Below are 22,331 nucleotides of genomic sequence, written 5' to 3'. Positions count from 1 at the left end.
AGTTTCCAAGCGTCTTGTACTGCAAGATACAATTAGTACGCCTAGATTGCAGTCTCTTTAATATTTCAGTGACCATGAAAGCATAGCAACCCTCGTCTCATACCCATATGAATGTATATTGCTACTGTTCAGTACGCTATTTCAACAAAGCGTCATGTAGTTTCCTCTGTGTGACAGTACATATTAGCATAACCAGCCGAAAATGATAAATGTTTTATGCCGCATGGTAAGGCATGAGGATTAATGTAATGGTTGAAATTATCAGCAGGAGATGACAAACTTCTGTATTGCAAGATAAAGTTAATATTTTATCATGGCGTTTTTATAATGTTTCGGTGACTGCTTTAGGGATACTTTGTGATTCTCTGTTACTTTTTCACTGCTAGTTAAAATACTGCATTGCGACTAACTTTTCACTGTCTTACTGTACTGTTAATTGCTGGAGAGGGAAGTGTGTAGGGGCACTGGGTGGTGGAAGGGAAAGGTATGGGTGTCGATAGGGGGCTGGGAACTGTCCTTATCTTAGATTGTGATGTTTTTGCCCCCACATGCAGGCGACCTGCGCTAGTTCATGAAGCCAGTGGTCTCGTAGGGTTCAATACTACAATCAGGTGCAAATTGAGCCTGATAGCGTCACATAGCACTTAAACAGTTTTTTTTTTTTTTTTTTTTTTTTTTTTTTTTTTTTTTTTACTACAGTCTTCGATTGTGGAGGTCCAAGGGCACCCCATCCGATTATCCCAGTGAACCAAGATTTAACACAGCTAATTTTTAAGTGTAATGGAACCACAGGAGGTGTTAACCATTCTTGAAACGTGGCACGATGGAGTCATCGTAATTTATATGTACGAGACAGGAATAAATCGAACAACAGTTGTGAGTATCGTCTGCTTACTCCCCCCACTCTCTCTGCCAACCACTTCCTCCAGTCACAATGTAGTCACTAGCACTAACTGTTAGTGGACTAGACTACTTCTTCTATTCCCATCACATAACTACAGGTGATACCTCACAACATGTAGAATACAAAGGAGACTCCATCAGGTACAGGAGCCTTCCGAATTATTGTTCCTTTTCGATTCTGTGATCACTTCATTTGCTACTACTCTACTTTCGAGAAGCTTTTGTCATAGTACTATGTGTAATGAAAAGTAGTATGACAAGGGTATAGGCAAACACTTAATAATGCATCTTAATTCCTAAAGAAGACATGTGCTATATATCAGGAGTGCTACTGCCATGTCGCAGGTGCTCATGAAGTTGATGGGAACGTTCAACGAGAGCGGGCTCTCCTTGTGTGAGAAGCTGGCAGAGACTGCGGGGGCCACGGTCGACGTGTACCCCATGCTGATGGTGTGTGCGCTGCGCACCATCATGAAGGCAATGTTTGGCGTCGAGCTGGACCGCCTGGAGCCGGATCGGCGCAAGCATTCCCGTATAGCGGCCATCAGAAAAATGTCGGTGAGTCCACTAAACCGCTCAAACTCTTTTACTTTTACTGCACCCTTGCTACCTTATCTGTAAAAGTCTTGGCTTTAGGAACGGTTTTCTTTATATAGCAACGAACAAATAATTTAAATCTATACGATTTTACCGAGCGAGGTGGCGCATAATGGACTCGCATTCTGGAGGACGACGGTTCAATCCCGCGTCCGGCCATCCTGATTTAGGTTTGCCGTGATTTCCCTAAATCGCTCCAGGCAAATGCCGGGATGGTTCCTTTGAAAGGTCACGACCGACTTCCTTCCCCGCCCTTCCCTAATCCGATTAGACCTATGGTCTCGCTGTCTGATCTCCTCCCCCAAACAACTATACATTTTCTCGTATTTACGAGTGGAGGAGCCTGTATAGGTATATATTCAGCGTCTACATGTCTACCTTAGTTTCTTTGAATGATCTTAACATCATTCTAGGCCATCTGTTTGATGCATATTTATTCATTGTACTGGGATTAATTTTTAGGTGGCTATAGAACAATGTTTCTCTTTCGCGTACCATTTGTGACTGCTCATATATTTTTTGACTGTTTCATCTATCTTTCCACTTGTCTAACTCAAAATTATTGTCCATGGTTCAGTCACGTTACGTTTCTTTACCCTGACCCCATTTAAGCACTGTTTTGCGTAAAGATACTTTTCCCACACGTAGTGTTATGGTTTTTCTGCTCTTAAATGGGAAAAGGGAAGTAATGACTATGCAATTTAGTCACTTAAAACGGCAATCATTATCATTTTAAGTAGATGATAGTATTAGGTACGAGTCACCTGTAGCGCTGTTTCAAATACCCTGATCACAATTTGATATTTCCTACATCCCTAACCCACCAAAGAGTCTTGCTTCTTTCAGATGGTTGAATTTCCCTTCAATGTTCGTTTTTCTCTTACAGTCCTCACTGTTTAGACATAAATGTAACAGAATACTCATTAGCATTAGTTTAAGTGGAGTACATATTTCCTTTCCGTTTTGAGGAAGTCATATAGTGGGTCACTGACCATTTCCTACAATTTTTCAAACGTCAGAAGACATCATAAAAGCCATGTGCCTCAATGAAATGATTAAGATAGGGGTATGGGACAGCTTATGGAAAAGACCTGTTTAATGATATTGATATGTCCACCATTGGCATAAAAAATTTCTAGGTAGGAATGGATGAACATGTTCATTTATCAAAGGTTTATAGCACATCTACCCTGATGTAGATTTAAACTTTTTGTAACAGAAAAATAATACTTATAGCAACTGTAGGCCGGTTAGATTGTAACTAAGTTCATTAAACACACTCCTTATAAAAATGTTAGTTCCGCAGGATGCTTATTGTTAAAATGCAAACAGCATGAACAAAGCTTAAGTCACGTAGGGAGCAACATTGTCTAAGCCTGGCATGTAGCCATTTGAACAATGAACAGGAATAAATTTATAAGCCGACAAGTCTGCCACGAACAGGTGAACAGGTGAAAAACACGCTCAACTCCACAGCTGGCTGCTCCTAAAGTCCCAAGGTCAGACGCCAATGGCGGTGACGTCGTGGAGGCGACTATCCGGTAAGACCCCTGTTACATGAAATCCTTTCAGAATCAGCGCCTGGCGCAGAAACACTTACTCAGAGCAAACATGTCTGTTATCGACAGAGCACTGCACTAAATATTTCTCTGCGCTAGGATGCAGGTGGGCCTATTTTCGATCACGTTCGTGCAAAAGAGAATAGGTTCGTGCAACCTGTGGCCTCTGGTGGCATTTGGGTTGCTTCCTGGTGGACGGTCGGAGCATGGCTGTTTGTCTTCAGGAAAATTGTCCCCTGTGTGTTAAGCATCTTTGAAGCATTGATGTGATGTTGGTTGCTGACACTCCAGGCGTTAAAAGCCTCGGTATTGCAGATGCCACCCTACCTTTTAATACTGCACTTTTACAGTGCAGATACACCGAAAATGTCCACTAGTTTTCCTCGTCTCGTATGCATATTCTTCCACTCAGATGTGTTTCAGTACTGCTGAGATTTCACATTTGCAGTTCAGTGTAAAATACGGGAAGAACATAAGACGGCACAGCAACTTCTCTTTTGGCAAATACGACACAGTAACTACTGCATTTGTTACCGTATTTTGTTCCAAAAGAAATGTTAGCTTTTCGCTAAATAATGTCACATTTATAGATCTTGTGACTGTGCTGGTTATAACTGTCTGTTGCACATTGCCATTTCTTTAGTGGCGTTCTTTGTTGTGCCCTCCATGTTCGCTAACAACTGCAAAATTTTACAGAAAATAACCTGAATTAGTGGTAGAACTGACAATCTCTATACTTTAACATTTTTTTATTCGCTTTTAGCCGTTGAATGTGGGGTGCTTACCTTGTCAGTCGTTCTCAGACCGACAGTTTCAATCTTCAAGTGATAGACTGCCACTTCTCCTTTATCTCTGAAATCTGAATAATCATGAAAGAAGCACTGCCAGTGGCTACTTTGTTGCTCAGGCAGTCGATGAGAACGGAACCGTGACAGGGATACCGGTTGGTAAATACCGTACTGACCTACGAGTATGAGATGACAATGAAGCATGGGATGGGAGACACTTCCCATGTCAATGCATTTCATTATGGCCAGACCGATAGAGCTCGACAGTTGACAGTCTTCACATCTCCAGGATCTAGGAAGCACTAGTCAATAAAATGCCACCATGTCAAAAGTGTGCCGTGAGAAGTGGCCTTGGGGGAAACTGCCTCCACAGATGATAACAATGCATTGATGGCAGGCGACCTTTATCGAGTATCGGGGAATGTGACAGCAGGTAGAAGCGCTAGCATGCAGTAACCCACTGTCTGTCTAAATTTTAGACAGAGACAATCAGTAAATAGCCACACCCCCCGAATCACGACCACTGCAAGGGGTAGAGAAGCCACCGGCACCAAAATGAATCTCTGTTCACCCCACTTCGCAGGAAACTGGCGCAATAAATCCCATCATGAGGTTCTCGAAGAATGGAGAAAGTTCATCACGACTAGTAAGGTACTGTATAGTTTGGTACAAAGCAGTGGGGAAATCACATCCAACTTGCCGACACAGCCAATTGTAACAATTCTTTCTAGCCAGTTCATATGTGTAGATGTTTACAAGGGAAGAAACTTTACTTTCGAAGAGGAGTTCAAAAATGGTTCGAATGGCTCTAAGCATTATGGGACTTAACATCTGAGGTCGTCAGTCCCCTAGATTTAGAACTACTTAAACCTAACTAACCTAAGGACATCACACACATCCATGCCCGAGGCAGGATTCGAACCTGTGACTGTAGCAGCCGCGTGGTTCCGGACTGAAACGCCTAGAACCGCCCGGCCACAGCGGACTGTCGAAGAGGAGTGTGAGAACTATGCTGACTGAGAGTAACAACATTGTCTTTTAATTTAATTGTAATGGTATCTTGTGCACTGTGTGGTTGCCCTCCTTCCTTTTTCCCAATACCCTGTATAGCTTTAATCTATTAGATATAGATGTATTGTAGTTTCAATCTCGTTATCTGCATTATTAATTTATGTCAGAACACGCATATATCTTAACATTTTAATAATTTTCGTTAAAATTTCACAGTATTTTTTGCAGAATGCAAGTAACGTTGGATCTTGACATGCTCTAGTCTTTACATAAAGTTATCTTTTCCTCTTACAAGAGAATATAATCTGTTTCGTTTCCTGTGGCTTTTCTGTTTTCTTTTTAATTACCTTTCTGGGTAACTTTTTAGGAAATCTACTAATTGACACAAATTTACTACGAATTTTATTGAATTTCACATCAGCATGTTTTGCTATACATACTCCATCCCATATTAATTTCTTTTTGTTAAAACCTTTTATCCTGATCTGATTAATAAACCTTATAGCTTTGTATGAACACACCTCACATCTGTAAGGTGCTACATTGTTTTTTTTCTGTTAACTGTGCATCATGAGCAGACAGTCCATTAACTGTTGAATACAATTTTTTTTTTTCAGTTTGAGCAGCGACTACAAAAATGATACCAGTTAGAGCCATGTTATCTTTCTGCACGCTAGTTGGAAAATTCATTACTGAAATCAGATTGAAACAGCGAAATAATGACCCGACTTAATTTTTTGTCACAATCTTTTAAGAAGCCTACGTTCATATCTCTACAAATTACTGTCTGTTTCCTCTTGTCTGAACATGTGCATCTGTTCATTCGCATAAATACGCCGCATGTGCCTTGTGTCATCATAAACACAATATACCTCTACAGATGTACAAGAAACTTTAGGTGTACCAAGGAACGTTTAAGGCACCCCATATGTTCATGTTGTATGTTAGTGTGCTGACAGGGAATATGAATATCGACCACGGGATTTTTGTAGCTGATGAAGTATTGTCAGAAAGAAACTACACGAAAAAATAATGCAGTATCTCCTATGACGAAATATCAGTAAGTCACAAATATAGCCAGCCTACTTACGCAATTACTCCAGTGTAATTTGTGCGGATATGAAATGGAATTATAACGTAGACTGAGTAGTGGATAAAGCAGGTGGCAGACTTCAGTTTACTGGTAGCACACTATGAAAATACATTCAGTCTAAAAAGGGTATATCATACAAAAATTCTTGCGGTCCTTCCAAGAAGTGCATTTCATACAAAATATTCTTTCGGCCCGTCCTAGAGTATTGCTGAAGCGTGAAGAGCCCATTCCTAATAGGATTTCTCCTTATTTCCCTGCCGTTCACCCCGTGTCTTCTCGGTGTCGGGTTGTTAATTACTGTATTTGGCAATGAGTGTTAGTAGTAGAGGGTGGGCGGATGCTCCTTCCGGTCAGCACCCCTGCCCTTCACCTCCCCCCCCCCCCCCGCACTCCCCCCCCCCTTCCAGCTCCCGCTCCCACCGGGACGGAATTTACGCACCCCTACGTGTCTTGGTTCCCCGAATCCCGGAAGTGGCGTGTTAACGAGTGCAGTTTTCAGGGCGGGAATTCGTAATAGGAATAACACAGGATACTATACAAAGGAGGATAGCACGAATGGTCACAGGTTCGTTTGGCTCACGGAGAGCCTCACGGAAATTCTGAAAAACCTGAACTGGCAGATGGCTGAAGGTAGATGTCAACTGTCCCTCAAAATCCTACGCCAAACTCTTAGAAACAAGAAGGAACCTAAGAATGTACTACAGCGCCCAGCGCCCAGCCAAAAGTAGACGCACTGCAGCTCGGACAGAAGCGTTTAAGCTTTTATTTCTTCCCTCATTCCATAGGCGAATCGAACGGGAGGAAAACGTCATACCTGGTCAATGGAAAGTATCATCTGCCATGCACGTCACAGTGGTAGAATACAGCTGTAGATATACATATGTGGATTTCGCGTGGTGTCTGTTCTTTCGGACATGTCCGAAAGAACAGACATCACGCAGTCCTATGAAAAACAATTGACAGACGTGAGGCTACTTGTGTGAGCCTCCAGGTGGCATGACGTCATCCCTGTTGTCTCATCTGGGACTGTATCGTGTGAGATGTGCGCCCCTTGCAACCAGCTCCAACCAGTATCAGGAAGCTGCGAGCTGCGGCAGAACGAGTATTTGATAATGACAGATAGCGCATTTCGGTGTTTCGGAGAGACGCTAAAGTGGCAGAGAAAGTGTTTTTCTTTTATTTGTGATTTCCTTTTTTTCGAAGAAGGGTGCACAAACATAACAGACGACGGCAGAAGTAAAGAGTTTATAAAATGTGGAATGGCAATACGAAGGAAAGTTGGTTTGAAAACGAGAAATATTTTAGCAGCGAATACAAATTTCAGTGTTGGGAAGCCTGCTCTTAATTTACTTATTTGGGAATGGCACGTACACAGTAAACAATACAGATATGAAGAACGGGAACTTTTGAGACGTGACGCTCCTGAAGAATGCTAAACATGAGTACTAACTGTTGAAAAGGTACTCAAAGTAATTGCGACAAAAAATTATTATATTTATTTACTTGTTGAAAACGACCCAATTCGCTTTATGTTTTTTTTTGTCATTTCTTTTCTGAACTGGAAAAAATGTGCAATTATTCATCTAATTTCTATACAACCTAATTTATTTATATTCGTAGTGACTGCACTTGATGTTTTCCTCTCATGTGCAGAGACGGACAGGTATTGTGGTTCTCATGCATGCGATCATGCTACGTATGATTGTTCATGCGGGAAACACAACTCTTTTCAGTGCACTCTGCAGCATCCGAATGCCAGCCCTTATGCTTTATTGATAAACTTACCAGATACTTGTAATCATACCGAAAATTGGATGCTTTTTAAACTCAATGGTAATTTGGTTAAAACGAGTGGAATTAGTGATACGAACATTGACTCGCCTTTTTTTCTTTCCCAGTTAATATTTCCGCTTCTATCATCGCTGCTTTGTGTGTTAGGTACGTCATTTTAACAGCTAAAATTTTTCGCAATCACAACCACGCTTTGTTTACGTAGTGTAGTTTCTCTGTACAAGGGGATACACTTTTTCGACGAGTTGTTCCTCTGTATTTACTACATTACACAACTCATCGATTAAGACGATTTTGCCAGTGTGTTTATAAATGTTATATCTGCTGTTTGCACATAGTACTTTAGAACATTCGTGAACATTTTAGAACGTTCTAGACCGTTCGTTAACATTCAAGAATATTCTTAGACGCCCGAGAACATATCACAACAATCTCGACTTTTTTTTTCCTTCGAAAAATACATCGATGCGAAAGAGACTTCAGATGTTGTTGCGACCACCAAGATGTGATGGCGAACTCCACAAAAAGTCATTTCTCCACAACCACTACAGCTACTACCTCATAACCACGATAGTGCACAACCGACAGTATATTATTCGGACTTGGATTTGAACAGAAGTTCTTATATTTTAGTTACTTATGTAATTACAATAATTTTAATATCATAAATGGTAATGAAACTAAACTAAATTCCGTCCGAACAGGCCTTGGAAGGCCCAACGGGACCGACCGGCCGCCGTGTCATCCTCAGCCCACAGGCGTCACTGATGCGGATATGGAGGGGCATGTGGTCAGCGAAACGGGAACCGCTACTCCTCAGTCAAGTAGCTCTTCAATTTGCCTCACAAGGGGCTGAGTGCGCCCCGCTTGCCAACAGCGCTCGGCAGACCGGATGGTCACCCATCCAAGGGCTAGCCCAGCCCAACAGCACTTAACTTCGGTGATCTGATGGGAACCGGTGTTACCACTGCGGCAAGGCCGTTGGCAACGGTAGTGATAGGATATTACAATAATTAATAATCGTTTAAAAGAAAATTTGAATGCTTCTAATAAGAATTGTAAATAACAGTCTGACTTAGAACTATGCTGTCTAACCAAAAGTATCCCGACGCTTATTACTGAACATTAATACAGGTTGTGTCTGCCTTTGCCTTTGTGCCGACTTCAGCTCTGCTGGGGAACATTCTGTGAGCTGTCTGAATATGTATGGAGGAATGGCAACCCGCTCTCCCTCAAGATCTGAAACCAGAAAATGTAGAGATCTTGGACACTGGAGACTACAGCGAAAACGGCGTTCTAAGTCAATCCAAAGGTGTTCTACTATGTCCAGGTCCGCACTGTGGGTAGGCTAGGATTTGTCAGGAAGGTTATTGTCCATAAATATGGCCTCACAGCTGTCGTATGGCAGGGTGTACTGTCATGCTGATGTAATCATCGTTTATCAGCTGTTCCTCTTCTGTACCAAGTACATAATGCTGTAAAATGTGTTCATATCATTCTACACGTGGCATTTTCTCAAGCATTAAACGGACCACACACTAATCCCGAAGAACGTCCTCATATCTTAACACTACCTTCATTGTTGGTAATATGCATGACAGAACATCCTCAAGCATTATAAAAGGACCACACGGTAACCCCAAAGAACATCCTCATACCTTAACACCACCTTCATTCTTGGAAATACCCATGACGTAACATCCTCAAGGATTATAAAGGGACCACACAGTAACCCCAAAGAACATCCTCATACCTTAACACCACCTTCAATGTTGGGAATACCCATGACACAACATCCTCAAGCATTATAAAGAGACCACACACTAAGCCTGAAGAACATCCTCATACCTTAACACCACCTTCATTGTTGGGAATATCCATGACGGAACATCTCAAGCATTATAAAGAGACCACATACTAACCCTGAAGAACATCCTCATACCTTAACACCACCTTCATTGTTGGGATGTCAAGCATTATAAAGAGACCACACACTAAGCCTGAAGAACATCCTCGTACCTTAACACCACCTTGGGAATACCCACGATGGAACATCCTCAACCTTAATACCACCTTCACTGTTGACAATGCCCATGATGGAAGGTGAAGATCTCCAGAAATTCGTCAAACTAAAACCGTTCCATCGGACTGCCACAGGGTACAGCGTGGTTCATCACTCCAAATCACTCGTTTCCCATCATCCACTGTCCTGTGGCTCCACTCTTTACACCACCTCCAACGCCACTTTGCACTGACTATAGGAATATGGGGTTGATGAGGAACTGCCTGAACTTTGTATCACATTATTATTTTTAAGTCCTTGCCCATATTTGTGCTAACTGGACTGCAGGAGGCAGTTTGGAACTCACGAGTGATTCCTTCCACAATACTCGAGGGTCCCTATCCATCAGCTGCAACTGTTCCTTCGCATTTCCAGTTCACAGTCACATCAGCAACAGTGGACTTGAGCAGCTTTAGAAAGTTTGAAGTGTCCATGATACATCTGGTACTCAATTGATATGCAGTTCGAGGTCGCTGATTTCTCCTGACCGACCAATACTGCTCTTACTGCTTCTCTGCTGGCAACATAGAAGCCGACGCCTCCTTTTATGCCGGAGTGACAGCGTCTCGCGAAATTTGGTGGTCAGTTCCGCATACCTTTGATCAGATAGTGTAATATCTTCAATACTATCAGTACCACAACTACTACTGCTGCTACTAATAATAATAATCATAATAACAATAATAACAGTGATAGCGACAGATACAAAATATGTTTATAACTGTACGTAGCGAATTCTAAGTAGGACAAGTTAATGGTCGACTGCACCAGTTATGTGCTTCTGGAATTCAGAATGGCGTGGTTGTCAAGAAAGGTACTTAATTGTAATGGGGTAAGGGGTGCTTGCAAGACAGTCAGATATTATTATTCTATTAGTAGACAAGTCATTAACTGTCTTCTGAACCTGAAGACTGTTACTAATGACGTGAGGGAAATCATTTTAGATTCGGGTTCCTGCTATTGGGAACGACTTGGAGTAAGAATCCGAGTGGGTCGGAAAGGATTTTGTTCTAATGGGAACGAGTGTTTCTGCTGTTTTGCTCAGAAAAGAGAGTTCAGGTTGAGGAGAGAGATAAGCAGCAATATATATTCATGAGTGTCAGTGAAGATCTCTGCGCTCTCTGCACATGCCCAGAACAGCTGTGCTCTGGGCGGTAAATAAGATCAAAAAGTCGAACGTCACAGATCTATCGGACACAGGCGCTCATCACCAGTCCAAAGGGACGTGAAATTTTCTGGGAAAGTTACACAAATTCACGAAAAGAAGAGTTACGTTGATACACTGAAGAGCCAAAGATACTGGTGCACCTGCCTAATATCGTGTAGAGCCCCCGCGAACGCGCAGAAAGCCGCAACACTATGTAGGATGGACTACACTAATGTCTGAAGTAGTGATGGAGGGAATTGACACCAGGAATCCTGCAGGGGCGTCCATACATCCGTAACAGTACGACGAGGTGGAGATCTCTTCTGAACAGCACGTTGCGAGGTATCCCGGATACAGTCAATAATGTTCATGTCTGGGTAGTTTGGTGAGGAGCGGAAGTGTTTAAACTCAGAAGAGTGTTCCCAGAGCCACTCTGTAGCAATTCTGGACGTGTGGGGTGTCGCATTGTCCTGCTGTAATTGCCCAAGTATGTCGGAATGCACAGTGAAAATGAATGGATACAGGTGATCAGACAGGATCCTTACATACATGTTACTCGTCAGAGAGGTATCTAGACGCATCGGGGTCCCATATCACTCCCACTGCACACACCTCACACCATTACAGAGCTTCCACTTGCTCGAACATTGCCCTGCTAACACGCAGGGACCATGGATTCATGAGGTTGTCTCCATACCCGTACACGTCCATCCACTCGATAGAATTTGAAACGAGACTCGTCCGACCAGACAATATGTTTCCAGTCATCAACAGTCCAATGTCGGTGTTGACGGCACGAGGCAAGGCGTAAAGCATTGTGTCGTGCTGTCATCTAGGGTACAGGAGTCGGCCTTCGGATCCGGAAGCCCATATCGATGATGGTTTCACTTCGGTCACTTTGAACGATTATCTTCAGTCGTCGTTGGTCCCGTTCTTGCAGGACCTTTTTACCGACCGCAGTGATGTCGGAGATTTGATGTTTTACCCGATTCACGGTACACTCATGAAATGGTCATACTGGAAAATCCTCACTTCATTGCTATCTCGGAGATGCTGTGTCCCATTGCTCGTGCGCCGACTATAACACCACTTCAAACTCACTTAAGTGTTGATAACTTGTCATTGTAGCAGCAGTAAGCGATCTAACACGTGCACCAGACACTTGTTGCATTATATAGGCGTTGTCTACCGCAGCGCCGTATTCTTTCTGCTAACAAATATTCAAATGTGTGTGAATTCCTAAGGGACCAAACTGCTGAGGTCATCGGCCCCTAAACTAACACACTACTTAAACTAACTTAACGCTAAGGACAACACTCACACCCATGCCCGAGGGAGGACTCGAACCTCCGGCGGGAGAGGCCGCACGATTAGTGACATGGCGCCTCTAACCGCGCGGCCACTTCGCGCGGCTCCTGTTTACATATCTCTGTATTTGAATACGTATGCCTATACCAGTTTCTTTGGCCCTTCAGTGTAGAAGGCACTAAGAAATACATAATTACCTAATAGGTAGGGAAAGTATGTGTATGAGGAGGAGGGTTGGAGTGAAGTAAAAATTGTTGGTAGTGTCCCAGGTTTGAATAGAGTATACAGATTCAAATGGATGTAGCGTGCAGTACGTACGTAGTGACGGAAAGACTTGCTCAGGTCGGATCAGAGTCGAGAGCTGCGGCAAACCTGCCTTTGTACTGAGAACTACAATAAACCAACAACATTCTCTTCTTAAGCCAGTTACACAGTTTCACAACTGAAAGGAATGGACATTTCTTTACAGTCTAATGCATTAAATATTACATACTAAAAAGGGTTGTTACTGCAAGCTAACAAAGATTTCTCGTGGAAAGAATGCACAAATCGGTTGGGTTGGGTTGTTTGGGGGAAGAGACCAAACTGCGAGGTCATCGGTCTCATCGGATTAGGGAAGGATAGGAAAGGAAGTCGGCCGTGCATTTTCAAAGGAACCATCCCGGCATTTGCCTGTAGTGATTTAGGGAAATCACGGAAAACCTAAATCAGGATGGCCGGACGCGGGATTGAACCGTCGTCCTCCCGAATGCGAGTCCCGTGGCACAAATCGGAAGACGTGTAAAAGGCCGTAATGTAACTGTTAGTTTGATTAAAAACGTCTTTTATACATAAGACATAGACACTCTGCTCTTACAGCGGATGGTGTGTATTCCTTAGGCAATAATTGTCCGACCCTGGAAGACGATTACTGGCGCCATGTGGCTGAGTGCAGAAGGCCGGGCAGTGAAGGAGCACATCGCAGAGTTCAGGAGACTCGTGAAGCGCGGCCTCGCCATTGCAAGAGACGGCGGGAATGCTGACGGCGTGACTCCGTTGGTCCACTTCCTCTCAGAGCAGAAGCCTGGGCAGCATATGACTGAGGAAGAAATACACAATGAGGTGAGTATTCGTTTTTGATAACTTTCATCAATATTTCCATCTACAGGTAACTGCAATTGACATGAATTTCACTGGAACGAAATAATTAAATTTTTCTACTACTCTTTTGGCTATATTTCGTCAGCTACTACTCGACATAAATTTACTATGAATTATATTGAATTTCTCATCAGCATGTTTTGCTATACATACTCCATCCCATATCAGTTCCTTTCTGTTAAAGCATTTTAACCTGATCTGATTAATAAACCTTATAGCTTTGTATGAACACACCTCACATCTGTAAGGTCCTACATTGTTTTTTTTTCTGTTAACTGTGCATCATGAGCAGACAGTCCATTAACTGTTGAATACAAATTTTTTTTTCTCAGTTTGAGCAGTGACTATAAAATTGTTAAGGCTTTCGTGGCCACTTGTTGACAAACTGCCTATTGGCTTCTGTCTCGGGTTCTTCGGCCGACGTTCATCTAATGATTTTTCTGACGTTTCGCCAGCACGAGTGGCTGGCATTGTCAAAGCTTCACCCTCCATTGCCGGTGGTGAACTGGAGGCGAGCTCGCGGCCGCAGACTATATGTACCTGGCGCGCCAACGTCCGAGGGCTTCTCCGCGGTCATTTCCGGTGCGGTTCTCCTCTTGCTACCTGCGACGGTCGTTCGCTGCAGTACGGGAAGCCAGGATCCGTTTACCTTAAGGCTTTCCTCTTTCTTGTTGAAACTGTTCGCGTGTTTTTGGATTTCTACAGCTTCTCTGAACAAGCGCGTGTGATAGTGCTTCTCTACAGCCAGAACTTCCGTGTCGGCGAATTTTATTACGTGGTCGGTCTCATTCAGTGCGTGCTCTGCCACGGCCGATTTCTCCACCTGCCCCAACCTGCAATGTCGCTTATGCTCTTTGATCCTGGTGTTAATGGATCGTCCAGTCATTCCGACATAAACTTTTCCGCATGTGCAAGGTATACGGTATATTCCCGACATTGCAAGTGGGTCTCTTTTCTCCTTCGCCGATCTAAGACACTCTTTGATCTTCCTTGTCGGTTTGAAAATCGTCTTTACGCCGTGTTTGCGCAATATACGGCCGATTCTGTCCGTCACTCTGGGAATGTATGGCAGAAAGGCCGTACCCGACATTTCTTTTTCTGGTTCCTTACTTCGCCGAGTGTTTAGCTCTGTTACACTTCTAATGTAATTTTTGGAGTACCCATTGCTCCTCAGAACAGTTTCCAGGTGTTGCATTTCTCGTTTGAGGTGTTGAGGCTCACATATTCGTCCTGCTCTCGTTACGAGCGTACTAATCATGCCTCTTTTCTGGCTCGGGTGGTGGTTTGACAGTTTGTGCAGGTATCGGTCAGTGTGTGTCGGTTTTCGATACACGCTGTGTCCCAGGTTTTCGCCGTCCCTTGTGACCAGCACATCTAGAAATGGCAGTTTCCTGTCCTTTTCTACCTCCATGGTAAATGTTATGTTGGCATGGAGGCTGTTCAAGTGTCTCAGGAATTCACCGAGCTGTTCTGAGACACTTGAACAGCCTCCATGCCAACATAACATTTACCATGGAGGTAGAAAAGGACAGGAAACTGCCATTTCTAGATGTGCTGGTCACAAGGGACGGCGAAAACCTGGGACACAGCGTGTATCGAAAACCGACACACACTGACCGATACCTGCACAAACTGTCAAACCACCACCCGAGCCAGAAAAGAGGCATGATTAGTACGCTCGTAACGAGAGCAGGACGAATATGTGAGCCTCAACACCTCAAACGAGAAATGCAACACCTGGAAACTGTTCTGAGGAGCAATGGGTACTCCACAAATTACATTAGAAGTGTAACAGAGCTAAACACTCGGCGAAGTAAGGAACCAGAAAAAGAAATGTCGGGTACGGCCTTTCTGCCATACATTCCCAGAGTGACGGACAGAATCGGCCGTATATTGCGCAAACACGGCGTAAAGACGATTTTCAAACCGACAAGGAAGATCAAAGAGTGTCTTAGATCGGCGAAGGAGAAAAGAGACCCACTTGCAATGTCGGGAATATACCGTATACCTTGCACATGCGGAAAAGTTTATGTCGGAATGACTGGACGATCCATTAACACCAGGATCAAAGAGCATAAGCGACATTGCAGGTTGGGGCAGGTGGAGAAATCGGCCGTGGCAGAGCACGCACTGAATGAGACCGACCACGTAATAAAATTCGCCGACACGGAAGTTCTGGCTGTAGAGAAGCACTATCACACGCGCTTGTTCAGAGAAGCTGTAGAAATCCAAAAACACGCGAACAGTTTCAACAAGAAAGAGGAAAGCCTTAAGGTAAACGGATCCTGGCTTCCCGTACTGCAGCGAACGACCGTCGCAGGTAGCAAGAGGAGAACCGCACCGGAAATGACCGCGGAGAAGCCCTCGGACGTTGGCGCGCCAGGTACATATAGTCTGCGGCCGCGAGCTCGCCTCCAGTTCACCACCGGCAATGGAGGGTGAAGCTTTGACAATGCCAGCCACTCGTGCTGGCGAAACGTCAGAAAAATCATTAGATGAACGTCGGCCGAAGAACCCGAGACAGAAGCCAATAGGCAGTTTGTCAGTGACTATAAAGATGATACCGGTTAGAGCCATGCTATCTTTCTGCACGCTAGTTGGAACATTCATTACTGAAATCAGATTGAAACATCGAAATAATGACTCGTGTTAATTTTTTTCTGTCAGAATCTTTTAAGAACTCTACATTCATATCTCTACAAATTACTATGTTTCCTCTTGTCTGAACATGAGCATCTGTCCATTCTCCGAACACGCCGTATATATCTTGTGTCAGCATAAACACAATTTACCTCTAGAGATGTACAAGAAACTTCAGGTGTACCAAGGAACATTTAAGGGATCCTAGATGTTCATGTTGTATGTTAGTGAGCTGGCAGAGAATAATATGCGAGGACCAACTTACTATTTCCCATCATGGTGGTGTAATTGACAAACATTTGTCCCGCTTCTTCAGTATATATTTTATTATTCCACTGCAATATTGCAACTCTGGTGCCACTGCTGCAGATACAGTCTATCACGAAAGAACGACGCACCACGAAGGAATTAACCAAATGAGACAGAAATTGGTAGATGCGATGTACATTACACTTTCAGAATGATTTGATGATTTATTCAAGAGGAGGAGCTTCACAAATCGAGCAAGTTAATAACGTGTTGTTCAATCTCTGGCCCTTATGCAAGCAGTTATTCGGCTTCTTTGCACTGCCTTATAGAACTGCTGGATTTCCTCCTGAGGTTCAAATGGTTCAAATGGCTCTAAGCACTGTGGGACTTAACATCTGAGGTCATCAGTCCCTTCGACTTAGAACTAATTAAACCTGACTAACATCTGAGGTCATCAGTCCCTTCGACTTAGAACTAATTAAACCTGACTAACCTAAGGACATCATACACATCCATGCCCAAGGCAGGATTCGAACCTGCGACCGTAGCAACAGCGTGGTTGCGGACTGAAGCGCCTAGAACCGCTCGGCCACATCGGCCAGCCCTTCTGAGGGATATCGTGCCAAATTCTGTCCAACTGGCGAGTTAGATCGTCAAAATCCCGAAATGGTTGGAGGGCACTGCCTAGCCAAAACAGGGTTTGGCAAGCAAGAAGACAAGCTGTAGAAACTCCCGCCGTCTGCGGGTGGGCATTCTCTTGCTGAAATGTGAGCCCAGAATGACTTGCCATGAAGGGCAACGAAACGAGGCGTAGAATATCATCGAAATACGGCTGCACTGGAAGGCTGCCATGGACGACAACCAATGGGGTCCCGCTGTGAAACGAAATGACACTGCAGACCATCACTCCTCGATACCGGGCCGTATGGCGGGAAACAGACAGGTTAGTATCCCACCAGTGTCTGGCGAGCCTCCAGACACGTCTTCGGCCTGAAATTTCATTGACTGGAGTAGAGTTGTCTTCAGTGATGAATCCCCATTCGAACTATCCCCGATGGCCAGCAAAGACGTGTCTGGACACGCTCTGGACGGCGGGGGATACTAACCTGTCGCCCGCAATAAGGTCAGGCAACCAGAAGTGGAGCGCCATTTCCTTTCATAACAGAAATCTTTTGGTTGTCATCCGCGGAACCCTTACAGCACAGCGGTACGTCGACGACACTGTACATCGAGTTTTGTTGCCGTCCATGGCAAACCGTCCTGGGCTTGCATTTCAGCAAGATAACGCCCGATCGTACACGACGACAGATTTTACTGCTTATCTTTGCGCTAGCCAATCTCCACTGCGGTCAGCAAGGTCACTGCATCTCTCCCAATTCAGAAAATTAGTAGCATTATGCGCAAGACCCTCCAACCCTCTCCAGATTTTGACGATCTAACGCTCCAGTCGAACGGAATTTGGGTCGCTATCCCTCAGGAAGATATCCTACAACTTTACCAGTCACTGCCGTACCAAAAAACTGCTTGCCTAGTGACCAAAGGAGAACCAACGCATTCTTGATTTCTCAATTCATGAATCACTTTATTTTAAATAAACGATCTAATTTTTCTCAAACTGTAATCGTTTGTGTACAAAGGTACATCACATCTACTGATTTCCATCCCATTCGAATAATTCCTCCGTGGTGGGATGAAGTTTTTTTTTTCTTATAGGGTATTGAATTAATCCACAAGAGTATATGAATTGAATATAAATGAGTGCCAGTGAAGATCTCTGCGCTCTCTGCACATGTCCAGAACAGCTGTGCTCTACGCGGTGAAACATGATAAAAAAGTCGAATGTCACAGATCTATCGGACACAGGCGCTCATCACCAGTCCAAAGGGACGTGAAATTTTCTGGGAAAGTTACACAAATTCACGAAAAGAAGAGCTACGTTGAGACACTGAAGAGCCAAAGATACTGGTGCACCTGCCTAATATCGTGTAGAGCCCCCTAGAGCGCGCAGAAGAGCCGCAACGCGAATGTCACGTATCTATTGGACAACACATCGTGCCGAAAATCGTTTGGGGTGCCGTATTTGTTTACATTTTCGCCATATATATATTCGCCACATATATATATATATATATATATATATATATATATATATATATATATATATATATATATATATATTTTAAATTGTAAGACATTTCCAGGGGCAGATGTGGATTCTGACCACAATCTATTGGTTATGAACTGCAGATTGAAACTGAAGAAACTGCAAAAAGGTGGGAATTTAAGGAGATGGGACCTGGATAAACTGAAAGAACCAGAGGTTGTAGAGACTTTCAGGGAGAGCATAAGGGAACAATTGACAGGAATGGGGGAAAGAAATACACTAGAAGAAGAATGGGTAGCTCTGAGGGATGAAGTAGTGAAGGCAGCAGAGGATCAAGTAGGTAAAAAGACGAGGGCTAATAGAAATCCTTGGGTAACAGAAGAAATATTGAATTTAATTGATGAAAGGAGAAAATATAAAAATGCAGTAAATGAAGCAGGCAAAAGGGAATACAAACGACTCAAAAATGAGATCGACAGGAAGTGCAAAATGGCTAAGCAGGGATGGCTAGAGGACAAATGTAAGGATGTAGAGGCTTGTCTCACTAGGGGTAAGATAGATACTGCCTACAGGAAAATTAAAGAGACCTTTGGAGAGAAGAGAACCACTTGTATGAATATCAAGAGCTCAAACGGCAACCCAGTTCTAAGCAAAGTAGGGAAGGCAGAAAGGTGGAAGGAGTATATAGAGGGTTTATACAAGGGCGATGTACTTGAGGACAATATTGTGGAAATGGAAGAGGATGTAGATGAAGATGAAATGGGAGATAAGATACTGCGTGAAGAGTTTGACAGAGCACTGAAAGAAATGAGTTGAAACAAGGCCCCGGGAGTAGACAACATTCCATTAGAACTACTGATGGCCTTGGGAGAGCCAGTCATGACAAAACTCTACCATCTGGTGAGCAAGATGTATGGAACAGGCGAAAGACCCACAGACTTCAAGAAGAATATAATAATTCCAATCCCAAAGAAAGCAGGTGTTGACAGATGTGAAAATTACCGAACTATCAGTTTAATAAGTCACAGCTGCAAAATACTAACGCGAATTCTTTACAGACGAATGGAAAAACTGGTAGAAGCGGACCTCGGGGAAGATCAGTTTGGATTCCGTAGAAATGTTGGAACACGTGAGGCAATACTAACCTTACGACTTATCTTAGAAGAAAGATTAAGAAAAGGCAAACCTACGTTTCTAGCATTTGTAGACTTAGAGAAAGCTTTTGACAACGTTAACTGGAATACTCTCTTTCAAATTCTGAAGGTGGCAGGGGTAAAATACAGGGAGCGAAAGGCTATTTACAATTTGTACAGAAACCAGATGGCAGTTATAAGAGTCGAGGGGCATGAAAGGGAAGCAGTGGTTGGGAAAGGAGTGAGACAGGGTTGTAGCCTCTCCCCGATGTTATTCAATCTGTATATTGAGCAAGCAGTAAAGGAAACAAAAGAAAAATTCGGAGTAGGTATTAAAATTCATGGAAAAGAAGTAAAAACTTTGAGGTTCGCCGATGACATTGTAATTCTGTCAGAGACAGCAAAGGACTTGGAAGAGCAGTTGAACGGAATGGACAGTGTCTTGAAAGGAGGATATAAGATGAACATCAACAAAAGCAAAACGAGGATAATGGAATGTAGTCAGATTAAATCGGGTGATGCTGAGGGGATTAGATTAGGAAATGAGACACTTAAAGTAGTAAAGGAGTTTTGCTATTTAGGGAGTAAAATAACTGATGATGGTCGAAGTAGAGAGGATATAAAATGTAGACTGGCAATGGCAAGGAAATCGTTTCTGAAGAAGATAAATTTATTAACATCGAGTATAGATTTAAGTGTCAGGAAATCGTTTCTGAAAGTATTTGTATGGAGTGTAGCCATGTATGGAAGTGAAACATGGACGATAACCAGTTTGGACAAGAAGAGAATAGAAGCTTTCGAAATGTGGTGCTACAGAAGAATGCTGAAGATAAGGTGGGTAGATCACGTAACTAATGAGGAGGTATTGAATAGGATTGGGGAGAAGAGAAGTTTGTGGCACAACTTGACTAGAAGAAGGGATCGGTTGGTAGGACATGTTTTGAGGCATCAAGGGATCACAAATTTAGCATTGGAGGGCAGCGTGGAGGGTAAAAATCGTAGAGGGAGACCAAGAGATGAATACACTAAGCAGATTCAGAAGGATGTAGGCTGCAGTAGGTACTGGGAGATGAAGAAGCTTGCACAGGATAGAGTAGCATGGAGAGCTGCATCAAACCAGTCTCAGGACTGAAGACCACAACAACAAATATATATATATATATATATATATATATATATATATATATATATATATATATATATATAAGGCGAAAATGTAAACGTGCCGAAAATCGTTTGGGGTGCCGTATTCGCTTACATTTTCGCCGTATATATGGCGAAAATGTAAACAAATACGGCACCCCAAACGATTTTCAGCACGATGTGTTGGGCCCCTTTTTTGCATATCATAATTGCAATAGCAAACACGGAAAAGCTTTGCAATTGCTAATTACGTATGCGAATTCGATATACGTCCTACTCCCGTTTCCCCACTCTCTCTGTCCGTCTCCTACTCCTTCCCCTCTCTTTGTCCATTACCTCCTTCCCCATCTCTCTGACCGTCCCCTCCTCTCCCTATTTCTCTCCACCTCCATCTCCTCCATCGCTCTCTGTTGGTTCATCTTCTCCTTCCCCTCTCTGCGTCCATTTCCTCCCCCCCCCTTCCATCTGCGTATCTATTTCCCCCCTCTCTTACATTAAGCCTTGTTTATTGTTACTGCCAACGAAATCTGGATGAGAGTTGAAGTCACTTAAAATAAATGGGTAAATTGGTTGGTATCATTGGTATCTGAGGTGTGAGAGCTCTCCTGCTGCTGGGTCTGTGAGGACAGCAGCTTCACAGACAGTAATTAGCTCATTTTAATCCGCACACGTGTATTAATACTAAGTTGTGGCGATTCAGATTCCATTAGAGGCAATCTAATCATACGACCTTAAGCCACAATTACGACTTTCCTATTTACCGTTAAATATTACTGCGAGGAAGAAATCGAAACAGCACATAGCTGTGTTTACAAGTTTTGTTATATATATATATGAAGGGTGTTTGAAAAAGAACACCCTAGTTTTAAGTATAAATTTAATGAGGAAATTAATGAAAAATTACGTCAATGAGAATTCCTTCAAGTTTTGTTACGTTAGCAGATGTCAACATGGTATCCATTTGCAGCCCTGCACACGTCAAGATGATATTCCACTTCTTGCCACGTATTCTCCAACATTTCAGGTGTAACGTTCCAACCACGGCGACTATTCTTTCCCATAAATGATTGATGTCTCTGGTCTTTTCACTGTACACAACATTTTTTATGTGGCCCCAAAAGAAAGTGAAAGAACACACTGCACAGCTAGGTGTAGAGTACACACTGCTGCTGAGTTGCTCTGCACTGCGCTACATGCACCCCTGGACTGAACTGAGGGCGTAGACGAAAAAAAACAGCACTCCTGCCGTCTCAAGGTCAAGCAGGCGCGCCAACTGCAGGGGAGCCAAATGTGGAGAGTTGATGAATCAAACACGACGAACTAGAATATTGTACGTCACTTTATACAGATTCGAGGATACATTAAAATTAGGAAATTCTTTTTCAAACACCCTGGATATCGTATTCAAATACAGATATATGTAAACAGGCAGAATATTGCGCTCGGCAACGTCTATACACTGGACTCTTGCTAATCTAGCCATTCTTTGCACATATGGGTCACCAATTAGCGGAAGTGACGGATTGTTGAGAGTGTCTTAAATTTAGTGTAAAATAGGCGTAATACTTTATTATATCCAAAGGGACATTCATTTTCATAGAAAACTAAGTTCTTGAGCGTATACTTATACAGTAGTATCCATATGAAACATGTCTCACATTTT

At 43.2% G+C, this 22,331-nt stretch overlaps 1 protein-coding gene and 1 pseudogene across 1 annotated transcript in view; one reads left to right on the top strand and one right to left on the bottom strand.

Annotated features, from left to right (window-relative positions):
• Positions 1–1,239: 1,239 nt before the first annotated feature.
• LOC126252655 (cytochrome P450 4c3-like) overlaps positions 1,240–22,331 on the top strand; it is a 42,005-nt gene continuing 20,913 nt past the window's right edge. The window contains exons 1-2 of the mRNA XM_049953557.1: positions 1,240–1,461; positions 13,139–13,360. Of these exons, the coding sequence (XP_049809514.1) occupies positions 1,240–1,461; positions 13,139–13,360 (444 nt within the window). The remainder of the gene's footprint in view (positions 1,462–13,138; positions 13,361–22,331) is intronic.
• Positions 8,611–8,728, bottom strand: LOC126253975 (5S ribosomal RNA; annotated as a pseudogene).

Source organism: Schistocerca nitens, chromosome 4 (genome assembly GCF_023898315.1).
Source record: "Schistocerca nitens isolate TAMUIC-IGC-003100 chromosome 4, iqSchNite1.1, whole genome shotgun sequence".
NCBI classification, from domain to species: domain Eukaryota; kingdom Metazoa; phylum Arthropoda; class Insecta; order Orthoptera; family Acrididae; genus Schistocerca; species Schistocerca nitens.
The sequence above is the reverse complement of the archived record's forward strand: the minus strand, read 5'-3'. Positions and strand labels throughout refer to the sequence as shown.